Below are 12295 nucleotides of genomic sequence, written 5' to 3' on the forward strand. Positions count from 1 at the left end.
GCTTTCTCCAGTTTCATATCTGAAATAAAGCAACTTGAGTTCTTCATTACAGTGGTGGCCCATTATTGTAAAGGCGCAGATCAGCATGCACCCAGTGCATCTGCTAGAAATGCATTGCTGCTGTTAGGTGATTTTGATACTTTGGCATTGCTTCATGCGTTGCTTCATGTCTTTGCAGTCTTGTTGCATTTTTGTTAGCTACTGCAGGAATGAGAAAAAAGGTCCCCTTGAGCAGTGTCCCTCCAGGCCTTTTTTGCAAGTAGTTTGCGAACGCAGCGCAATTCTCCTATAGAAAAACAGATCCTATTGGAATGTCACATCAGTGCATGGGCGATGGCAGGATGTTTTTTTTTATCTTATGGAGCCAAACTTGCTCATCCCAGTAGGGGGGGGGGGTGCATTTGTCCAGGCGCCATGCTGGCAGAGGCACTGATGCCATGAGCCAGCACTTCTGCCAGCCAGATTAAGATCTTGGATTACTATAGATAGCACATGTAGGTATTTGTGTTGGGGGCAAAACTGTTTGTGGTGATTATTTGATAAAGTAAGTTGGTGAATTTTGCCTTAATGCTTTTATTTGCTCAGAAGCTGCATGGATGCTTGAAGATGGTACTTGCTAATCTATACTTTCTGTATTCTGAAGGTGAAACGCAGTAAAAAAAAAAAAAAACTGCTCCTTCTCGGACAAGACTCCCATGGCCTGAAAGCTCGGGTGATGAGCTTATTGAGAGATGGTTGCTAAGGAAGGAGCAAGAAAATAGCAAGTCCCTGTGAAGAAAGGTCAGAAAGCTGGAGGAGAAGCTGAAATGGTTGAAGATCAAGATAGCCGCCTCCAGGATTTGCTGCACAAGAAATTTGGCAAGTTATAAACACTTTTCTTTTGAAATTTAAGCGAAATGATTTGTTTTTAAGTTTTAAATGCAGCGATGTAAGCGCAGAATTATAAGCATTCTGTTTGATATGTGCTGACAGTAATCTGCATTATATATAGCTGGGTGTACGTCTCTGTAACATGCTGTAATAGCCTGTCATTTCCTAACCATTAATTTTAATGTCGTGTACAATTTCGGACAGGCCAAAATACTATTTGTGCTTGGAGTCTTGTTTCAAACTTTGTTGTCATTTTGTCTGTAGCAAGCAATGTTTTCTAACAAAAATGTCAGAAATCGACAAAAATGTATAGTTACTCCGGAAGACACCAGAGACATAGTCGCCGGTGGGCACCATCTGTGTTCACCGAGTACGTGCAGTGAGGGACCTTGAGTGTAGCCAGCAACTTTGGTGAATCAGTGATATTAGCTGTGGGAATAAGTTGTCTATTGGCATCATCACAGTCAGTTATTACTGTATTTGGTTGAAAAAATCCACTGTGCTAAAAAACACCACGACTATACACTCTAAACATAGATCATACCTTATAAGCACAACTCTCTCATAACATAAAGAATGTCGCCCATTGTTATGAGATTACAGTGGTTTGTTCTGCACCCTTCAAATTGTCCAGATTTGCCTGTGTACAGAAAAAAATTGATTTGTCCCAGAGTATTGGCCCATTTCAGTTTACTATTAGGCACAGATCATGGCACGTCCCCTGCATGTGCGGTTGTGTATGAGTTCCATTTATCTTGCAGTAAGGTGTTTGTTGGCCAGATTGGCCGATGTATAAATGTATGTCTGAAGGAGCATTTGGAGGCCATATTGTCCGACACTTACTTGCACGTGGCTGTGCATTGCAGGAAATGCAACGAAGGAAAAAATAAGAATGGTAATAAAGATAGACAAGGCTGCTATCCGCAGTTCTCACAAACTAGCATTCTTTTCCATCATCGAGATAGGTTAACATGAGAACTTAAGAAGGCCTACTGTATCAGGAAAAAAGGTGCTTGATGCATCACCAAGCCTTTGTCTCCCTAGCAGAGTGTGCATTTTTATACCTAGATAAAATTTGAAACGTAATATTTTTTTTTTTTACTGTCTAGTGGTTCTGCGCAGGTGCATCTATTTGTTTCTCTGCATATATATCTCGTCTGTTTGTTCAAATAACCGTAGTTGGGAGTCTGCGCTTGTCCTGTTTTTTTAAGCGTTTAGACGTCATCTTTTTTAGTGCAGTGGATTTTTTCAACCATGTCTATATACCAACTCGCTCAACTTTCTACCTTATTACTGTACTTGTATTCACCTTGCAGCTGTTCTAGGCAATATGATTTCTTATTGTAGGCATCGATTTACTTGCGTTCCTGCAGCATATAAACTGTTGTGTCTACATTTTGAAAGTATAATACATGCAGAAATTGTGAGATGAATAAGGGCAGTAACTGCTTTCGATGATACTGATTCACACAGCCTAAAGCCTAAGCCTCTGGTTTGTCCATCCAGCACAAGAGGTGCCGGCGGCACCCAAGATCACTTTGCACATTTGGAGCGAACACAGATGATGCCAAGCAGTGGCGCTGTCTCTGTTGTCTTATGGTGTAAATGTAGATGTTGATGTCACTAGAGGGGGCCAAATTGCAAGAGAGAGTATGAATATCTAAATAGTACTAGGTACTGTTGAAGAATGTGTGCTGCATTGAAAATTACGTACTCTTACGGCACGCTTCGAAACTACAACTGTCATTGTATAGTAAAAATGCACTCTTTAGTTGTATTTCATATCTTTTTGTACAGAAATTTGTGACAGTTGTGTGTATGGAATAGGATAGAATGTAGCACTGGATAAAGGTGGGGGCTAAGGATACTGTAGCACAGAACCTATCTCCGAGGATGTGAGAAGGGAGCCCGAACCACAAAGTATTGAATGTTGAGTGACAGGTATGAAGAGAGAAAATCAGAATGAAGAGATGGGGCCCCCACCTGATCTTACTTTGTTTAGCTTTTGCCTTTGTCAGACCTTGTCGAGCTGCAAAAACAGAAATTCCCCTTCACTCGGGAGGTCTTTTTCTAAAAATAATCCATCACTCTCGTGCCAATCACAGTAATCACACCTTTTTTTTTTTTAGTTTGGTGTAGGGTAAAATGAAATGGGGTATTTACAGAAGTATAATATGGAAGAGATAGGAGGGACTTCGAAATTCTGGGGGGAGGGGGGAGGTGGCATGCACTCTAGCCTAGGGCCCTTATTTCTGTTAATCCGGCTCCGAGAATGTTGCAAGTTGTGATGGCTGAAGATACATCACAGTGAAATTTGCATGGCCTGCTGATCCACCTTCCAATTTTAAAACGTGAAACTGAAACAATTGCAAAAATCACTGAATTTGTGCAATCAGCACTATTAAAACTAATGCAGGATATGTTACTGGGCTAGTTAGTGGTTGTCGAGCATTATGGTATTGCAGTGCTGGCAGACAAGGACAAAAGGACGAGATACACTTACACAAATGCGCTGAACTTTCAACATGATTTTGTATGTTTTGATTCGCGCTTTACATTTGACAGAAGGGCATCAACGTGCAAACGCACCTACAAAGTAGATATAATCTCAGTAGCCACATGTTTCTTTTTTCATGAAAAATCTGGAAGAAAAGTTAAAGGCCAGGGCACAAAACCAACATCGCACAAAAAATGCTAGCGGGGCCGAAGCCCGAAGTGAAGGCAGCTTTTGATGCAAAAACTCACAAGTGGCAAGTTAGCCACATTACCAGTTGTCATGTGGTTGTGGCATTTTTAGAGAGGTGACCACTTTCCAGTTTAGAATTCCCAATGGCATTATAGGTTTCCTCCTTTGAAATCAATGACTGTGGCGAAATTTGTCAAATCACACCTTGTCATAGTCAATGCTGCAATTAAAACACAGTTTTTTTTTTAGTTTCCTTTATATTTTTACTTTTGTTCCTGGTGCAGTGTATATTTAAACATTTAGTGTTTCCTGCAAGATATTACATGAAATGAAGAGCTAGAGCAGTAATAGTTGAGTGAACCTGAGAAAGTAGGAACCTGGGTGCAAGCAAAAAAATGAAGACAAGGTAGATGCTTGGGCATGCTGGTTAGACATCGGTGCAGTGCATTTACGCCCAGGTGTCTGTGTCTCCTCTCGTCCTCGTCGTGAATGCGCTGCACCGATAATAAAAAAAGCATCAAGCTAGGTCAGATGAACTCATTGATGAAGATAAAGTTTATTCATGCTATCAGTAAACTGCAGCTCACTGGCAAAGAGAAAACAGGAACATGCCCATGTTTACTACTCATGACCTCAAGCTTCTGGCACACACACTGACTTAACTTTGCAGGGCATAGACGTGATCGAGCTTGTCTACAAAGCAAAGGAAGTGACATTTTACAGCAGGTTTCAGTGTGTGTTCTCATTGAAGCAATACTGCATAAGAATAAAAGCAAGTAACAAGCACATTGCCCTAGACAATGCAGTTGAATGCTAGGATTTGTTCCATAGCATAATGCTGTGGTGCTGTAAATGTGGCTCATAAATTACTTCAAGGACATTGCCTGCTCAGTTGAAGTGATGGCCATGCATAGATGGTCTGGGCTCTGGCTTCCTAACTAAGCAGACTGCAGTTGCAAGTGAAACCATCATGTACCATTTGATTTCAACTATCTGTACACAATGCTTTCAACTATGTGTACACAATGCTTTCAACCAATTTTTATTCAGCTGTCAAAATGACTCCTCGTCAGAGTATCAATGAAAATAGATGAATGCTCCTTTTGTTGCATCCTGTGTGCCTGCACTTCACACTTTTAGTGTTGCTTCTGACATCCAGATATGAGCTTTGTGCCATAATTGCTGTATAGTAGCTGCAAACATGACAAAGACAGCTTGTGAAATCACTGGGCTGTGCCAACTTTGCTGTAAAATTGATGCTGATAAGAAGTCCATATCATCATTCTTTGTCAATCTGCTATCACTTTCCGCAGACAGTGCCAAACTTTGAAGCATTAAAACAGTTTTGCTGAGCAGAACGTTCTATCACTAATAGGTCTTCAGTGTGGGACTTGCAGTGTATGACTTCCTTCAGTGCTTCTGCTATACAAGCTTTCCAAGCAACTTGAGCTAAGATTTCAAAAATGTTATTTTGCCCTTACCTGATTATATTTGCTTAACTCCTACATTATTCCCTGCAGCCCCCAAGTGAGATATGCAAGGTTTTATAAGAACTTCAGAAAACATACCACTGTCACACGAGCAAATTTAATGTCATTCGTATCGAATGACATTAGCATCTAATGTCATTATTCTCATGCTACACGAGAAAATTTAATGTCATTAGGTTCGAATGACATTCTTCATCGAATGAGTTTGGGGAACTCATTCGCATTCGATCGCGAACCGAATGAGTACTCTTGACGCCAGATACGCAGCGGAAACAAGTAACCCAGCAACATATTCTGCGCACATTGAAATTTAAAAATTATATTTCTAAAGTTTTGTTTTAAAACCTGTTAATTTAGGTGTAAAATTACCAGCACTGCAAGCTCTCGTGGAACGGCATTACTCTCGGTCACAGCAGTGGTCCAGTCATGGCAGCGACTCACGATCATATTGGGCTGTGTTCCTTGGTAGCCGCATCTCCCCGTATGTTTATCTCGGGACTAAGTTAAAGTTTTGACTGAGCCCCTCACAGTTTGGACGCCAATCGCATACTCTACGTCTCTCCGTGCGTCTTCGCACTGTGTATCCGCGCTCCGCTGTGTTCAGCCATATTGTTTGTTTACATTTATCGGTTTGTGGGTGACTCGATACTTGGCTTGGATTTTTATGGCTAAAGTGCTACTGCACAGTCAAAAGTAATGTTTTTCGCTTGAATTATCGTACAGGAATGTTTTGATCAGCTTTAAAATGTTACGCAGTGATTTCAAACGCCTTTTATGCGCACTGATGTTCCTTAAGTGCAGCATTTTTTTATAGCTGATCGTAATTGCCACCATTTGCGAATGACATTATATTTTACCGTGTAGCATCGAAAGAAACCTAATGACATTCGATGCATCGAATGACATTCGATTCGAATGACATTAAATCTGCTCGTGTGACAGAGGTATCAAATTGTTTATTGCACGGTATGCCTCACAAACTTCTTTTTTTTTTGCATTTTAAAGCCTATAAAATATGAAAGAAAAGGTCACTTGATTGGGCGCTTGAGCTTTGCTATTATGCAGCTGTCGAGAATATGTAATGAGTGGGCAAGGTTGGCAGCAGTACGACTGTAGGCATGGTGATGCAACAGTGTTGTATATATTTGGATCTCTAGCCTGTGTCATGTGAAGGTGCAAATGCATGCTGCAGTGACTGACCATTGCTGACTACAAAACAAAGTAAAGAGCATTTTCATTCTCCTTTGAAATGCTTGGTCAGGAACATTCATTGTGCCATTGTGCAGTAAAAAGCAGGAATCCCAGTCAGTCACTGCATGCTTGAGAGCAGCACAGGAGCTTGGCATAAGCATCTGGTCACATGGCTTTTGTTTCTCATATTCTGTGAATTTTAGAATGCAAGAAAGTACTGCATGAGAAATATAATATAGGAAACAATTTATTGATTGGCTTTCACTGGCACTATACAAGTTTGCATATCCCACTCTGGCTCTGCAGGAAATATTTCGCAACTTTCAGTAATTAAGCTTCCATAATAAGTCAGTTAATGGGGAATTAAAAATTAGCCTAAGTTACAGTAGTCTATGTCAACATGAAACATCCAGTACAGTTGTCTCTGAAGTGCCTTTTGATTTTAAATCTTGGCTGTAGTTGTGCATGTTATGCATACCCACTGCTCAACTACTATAGTTTACCATATTGCCACTGTGCATCTGCATGGCTTTTAAAACTATTAGTGAGCATTAAGGCTGACAACAGTATAAGAGATAAGTTGGAAAAAAAAAGATAAGTTGGAATCTGGTGGAAGCATTTCAGATGGCCTATTCCAGTGTTTCTCAAATGGGGGTCTGCAAAAATATTTTGAGGGTCTGCAAACACACATCTCCCCCCCCCCCCCCCCCCAAAATGAAAGTTTATGCAATCGATCTGTGCTCTGGCCTGGCAAGACAGCTTTGCAGGGTTAAAAGCATGGAGGTTCAAAGCCAACTAGTTTCTCAAAGGCAAAGGAGAGGAGTATGGAAATTGAGAGTCTGCATATGAGAGAGGGATTTTTGTTGATGCAGGCATCGGTTAAACTCGAGCTCTTGCTGCACTGCTGGATGGGCTGCAGGCAAACCATTTGGGGTGGGAGAGTGAGCAGCGCAGCGTTGGAAGGAGTTCAGTCCTTTCCAGCAGCATACATACTGGCATGCTGCCTCTGTCTATGTCCTCTGCAGCTGTGGCCCACTGGCTTATCAAGTGCACATTTTTAGAGGTCACTTTAGTATGGACCCTATCCCAGTTTGATCTCTTGGAACTGCAGCAGTAACAGTCCTCACAAGAATCCCTACCCCCCTCTACAGTCAACTTTCAGTGGTTCACAAGAGGTCTCCAACCCATCCATTGCCGATAACCACTGATCTATTCATTAAGCTGTTTGCTACTTATACAGATCCCTTCCGTTTCTAGCTCTTTAGGAAACAGTGCGAACAATGCACTGAAAATATGCAAACAAAAGAGTAGTAAGGATGGCTTTTCTGTATGGCTGTAGAAGTCGTATAGCTAACCTTATCCATATCAAAAGGATTATCTTTTTTGTTCATCTTTCATGTCTACTGTGGCCCATCTATAAATAAACGTGTGAATTCAGATTTCAGTTTGTTGTTTCACTGCTTTTCCTTTCCTTGTAGGTGTTGAATGCACCTGGGGACAAGGTACCTGTACTGGCAACAGCAAACTGCCAGGTAGGGGAATCGCATATGCTTTCAACTCCTATGCTTGCACAACTACCTAACAAAGTCATAACACCCAGATTAACTTATAACTCTTTTTAATGTGCACTGCTTTGCTTTGTTTCATGTTTCTTGCTATGCCATCCCACTTAAAAAACTGGAAAGGATTGGCCAAGAAATCTATGTGTTCATTCATTCATGTTTTTACTATTGCTTGCACATCAGAGTTGTAAGGGTGGCTTTTCTTCGTAGAAGCTAGCTAACATCAAAACCAAGAGCAATATCTTTTTTTGTTCATTTTACCTTTCTACTGTGGCCCATCTATAAACATGTGTGACTTCGGATTTCAGTTTGGTACGTGTTTCACTGGTTTTCCTTTCCTTGTAGGTTTCGAATGTGCCTGGGGACCTGGCACCTGTACTGGCAACAGTAAACGACCAGGTAGGGGAATTGCACATGTTTACCACTCTTATACTTGTCCAACTGTGCAGACAGAAATACGTAAGGAGGAGACCATAAGACCCAGAAAAACACCTTTTAACATTTGTTTTGTGCTTCTTGCTATGCCATCTCACTTAAAAACTGGGAAAGAAAGGTCAAGAAGTCTATGTATTCATTCATGTTTTTACTGTTGCTTATTACCATGTGCTTGGGTACGCATGGAAATAATTACTTATTTCACCACATTTACTATATAACCTATATTAAATCACTACTTGGCTAGTGATCAAACTGTAGGGACATAAGCGGCTCATTGTATGTCGCATACAAGGTGAGCCTACTGCCGCTCGTAACAAGGAAAGCATAGAGGATTATTTATTTTGTTTATTAATATCGGAAATAACGAGTCATTTGATACTACGAATGTACCAGTTTGTGTTTTCTACGGTCTGCGATTTCTTCCAAAATCTTTGTGGTTTTTACTGAACTGTTCAAAGCCAATTTTCTTTAAAGCTGCTATCACGTAACACCTCTGAATTTTCTAGTCTAATGAAAAGTGAAATTTTGTTTTCACACTGAAATTTTTTGCAGACAATCTGTGAACAAAGGTTTTTATCAGGCACCAAAAAGTGCCAGTAGAGTGATTTTTTAACCAAAGATTCATCTGTTTTACATCTTTTTTCAAAACACATTAAATAGGTGAACAATACAAAGCTTAATCAGATTGTCATAACATGTATAACTTAGAAAAATATTTATAACTGCCTCATGACTGGTAAATATCCTTGCAAGATATATTAAGGGAAATTGCCTTTCGCTTAAGGGTTCTTTAAAGTGCATATTTTATCCTTTATTATTCATATTTTATTTTTTCATGCATGCGGAGGGTAATGCTTTTCTCTGTTCCATGCAGGTTCACCTCGGCAAGGGTGTGTACATTCCTGTAGAGAGATGGCAGTGGCTCCTGACGCTGCCCAAGGATTCTCTGTTTTTCAAAGAACCAGTGAAGGCTGCCTGTGTCTCAGAAACAGGAGTGTGATAGGGGCCCCGTGTCGCCGCTTTCCGAACTCTAGTCCATTCAGCCTCCAAAAAAGCCCTGACCTATCACAAATTGGCAGCTGTAACAAGTGAGTGCTTCAATCGTGATCTAATTATCTTTTTTTCAGTCATGTTCATGTTGTTTTACATAAACACAGCTCAACATCCTTCACATTTGTGGAGAATTCATGTGTTCAATTCCATTTCTTTTATATTGCTGTGAATTGTTTTGGTTTCCTGACTGATTTCAATAATTCATTTTTACAATGATATAAAATTGACCATTTCTTCTCTTCGGACTTTTTTCTCATTTGTTGGTTTCCAGATGGATTTGTCGCATATATTAGCAGGAATGCTATTGATCAGTTGCCTCCAAGCAAGTGCATGCAGAAACTAAAGATATATTACAGAAATGCTGAAAGACGAACAGATGAAAAATGCAAGCTTGAAACTTCATATGTCATGTGTATCAGAAACCAAATAAATAATACCGAAAATTTCAGTCATTACCAGCCTTCTCTTATTTTATAATGTAGGACACCTGCTCAAATGTCACCACCTGAAAAGAAATTATATGGCTGTGGATTTCACGTCACCCATCCTGCCCAAATCACCTATAATGCCCGTATTGCCCATAATGCCCGTATTGCCCATATTGCCCGTATCACCCATAACTCCCTTATGCCCATATCACACATATCGCCCATATACCCATATCACACATATCGCCCATATGCCCATATTGCACATATCACCCGTACTCCCCTTATGTCCCATATGACACATATCCCCCATATCCAATAATACCGTATGCTCAAAATTCATATGGGAGATTTTCAGTAGGGTGGTTTGGTTTGCTGGGTTTAACGTCCCAGAGCGAGTCAGGCTATGAAAGACGCCGTAGTGCAGGTCTCTGAAAATTTCGACCTCCTGTGGTTATATCACGTGCACTGACATTACCTAGCGCACAGGCGCTTTGCTTCTCGCCTTCACCAGAAAATGGCCACCGAGGCCGGGATTCCATCCCGCATACTAGGGGATAGTATTCTAGCGCCCTAACCACTCCACCATCCCGGCGGGGCACTTGAGGTATTACCAGCAGCGGCCTGTTTTGCAATCTGCGCTGTTCTCCAAAATAGTTTGGACACTAAAATTCAAATTCGACTAGATGACGAGATCCTGTATGCTTCTTTGGCTACTAATGAAGTGATATATCATTAAAACTCCGATCTTGAGCCTGCCCACATGTAAAATTGGTAACACTTGTAACCGTAAAGGTATAAGCTCTTGGGCTGCTTCATCGATGCTGTTGTGAAGGCCTGGTCAGTGGGGCACGCCGCTCCCGGGTGATGCATAAGACAACGTAGCAGGCCAAAGAATGCCGGTTTATTCTCGGATCAAGGAGTATTATATAGCCAGAGGGGTGAGGGAAAGAAGGAACGAAAGAATGAAAAGATCGGTGCCGTCGCAGGTTCATAGTTGGCGATTTATCGCTTCTGCTACCAGCAGCAGATGCAAAGGAAGTAAACCGTTTAATATCACTGTGCTCTGGATGCAGCACGAATGCCTTATGCTCGAAATATAATGATCGACATACTGAACACTTATATGATTCACTGGCTCTGCGTTGAGCCTGAATTTCGTCTGCACTGCGAAACAATACAAAGACTTAAAAAGCAAAATATGAGTATTTTACGAGCCTTCATATTATGCTTACATTGACTGAAAACCGCATAAGAAAACATATGAGCACTTGAGAGTATCCCAAGAAAAGCTGTATGCTTCTTATTTTCCAAGTACAGTCGAACTTAGTCACGGCGCTAATAGAATCGAATTTATTCTCAGCCCTAATGTCTTGTTGGATCGTGCAAGGGATTTTTTGTATTTGCTTTTTAATCGCGAACTATCAATATATTGTGCTGTATATCAATAGCTATCAAGAAGTTGGTATACCCGACACTCTCACGTACTTTCTTTAACTCCATATTTTGCTAGGATAAATTAATTTCATTCTCTCCGCCGAAAATCGTAACTGGATTATATAATTTTCCAGCTTGGTCTACTCAATCGCTTGGTCATATAAGTGACCAATGCGCTGTCACCGACAGGTGATAAGAATCAGTGGTAAAGACGCATCCAAAATAAGCTTGGTCGGCTGCTCTTCGCGAGCAAACCCTTAGTGGTGGCAGCGCTTTTCATAGGCCAAAGGAAACGCGCTCCCCTGTTCCCTTTCATATTGATTCTAGCTGTACATGTTTTTCAATGTTCTCTTTTTCCTGATTTGTTTGCTTCACCACTGCAACTTCGGCTTTGCTGTCTGCAGGGTTCATAAAAGAAATAAACTAAATCCTAATTGCATAAAAACGTATGAGCGTGCTTAGTTATCATTACGCGATGACACATATATTTGAGATTTTTCCACATGGAATAAAATGACACTGCTAGTAAACTAGATAAGGCAGAGGAAGCTACTGTGTTCAAGATATCCCGCAGCCCCGGGAATTTAGTCTAGTAGGTTAGCCACAAGGGCGGAGCTTTCCCCTTTTTAGGCGTAGATCATCTTCAAGTAATTTTTTTTTTATGTCTGTGGTCCTAGACACTTCCAAAAAAGTTGGCAAAGTTCCACCTCCACAGCCTGCGACGCGCGTTTAGGCAGGTGCTTGCCCATCTTGAGAGTCCCACCAGCGCTTTACCGAACAGGTAAGGAATTTCCAAGCCCTTATCCTTCTGAAACATCACCTCAAATCGAGATAAAGACACGAAGCGCACACACGTCTGCGCTTCGTGTGTGCCTCTCTGTTCTTCTTGTCCCGTCTTTTTTGCGCAGTTTTGTATTTCCTTACGATAAAGTATCAGTTAGGTGATAAGTGCACAGGACCATTAAGGCGCATATACTTGTAATTAAAAGTAATGGCAAGCTAAAAAGGAAGGAAGTGAAAGAGGCAGCCTTAACAGAAGCTGGCTTATTCCACTTTACTTTGGTGAACGTCATCATCAACCTTTCCTGGCTCATTACACATGTAAGCATTTCTTTCTTTTGTCATCACGGATACGTATCT

At 41.0% G+C, this 12295-nt stretch overlaps 1 protein-coding gene across 1 annotated transcript; it reads left to right on the forward strand.

The window, feature by feature from the left end:
* Positions 1–641: 641 nt before the first annotated feature.
* LOC146177336 (uncharacterized) lies at positions 642–9702 on the forward strand. The gene is made up of 5 exons (XM_084581131.1): positions 642–858; positions 7716–7769; positions 8145–8198; positions 9112–9325; positions 9562–9702. The coding sequence occupies exons 1-5, from the start codon at positions 807–809 to the stop codon at positions 9581–9583; spliced, it is 396 nt and encodes a 131-aa protein (XP_084437257.1). The 5' UTR covers positions 642–806; the 3' UTR covers positions 9584–9702.
* The last annotated feature ends 2593 nt before the right edge of the window (positions 9703–12295 follow it).

This window comes from Amblyomma maculatum, chromosome 10, assembly GCF_055883805.1.
Source record: "Amblyomma maculatum isolate TAMU_Amacu chromosome 10, ASM5588380v1, whole genome shotgun sequence".
In the NCBI taxonomy this organism is placed as follows: domain Eukaryota; kingdom Metazoa; phylum Arthropoda; class Arachnida; order Ixodida; family Ixodidae; genus Amblyomma; species Amblyomma maculatum.

Excerpts from the sequence above, each read along its gene's own strand:
- LOC146177336 (XM_084581131.1), top strand. The coding sequence starts at position 807 with ATGGTTGAAGATCAAGATAGCCGCCTCCAGGATTTGCTGCACAAGAAA. Across the intron at positions 8,199-9,111 it reads TGGCAACAGTAAACGACCAG|GTTCACCTCGGCAAGGGTGT; the intron begins GTAGGGGAATTG and ends TGTTCCATGCAG. Across the intron at positions 9,326-9,561 it reads CAAATTGGCAGCTGTAACAA|ATGGATTTGTCGCATATATT; the intron begins GTGAGTGCTTCA and ends GTTGGTTTCCAG.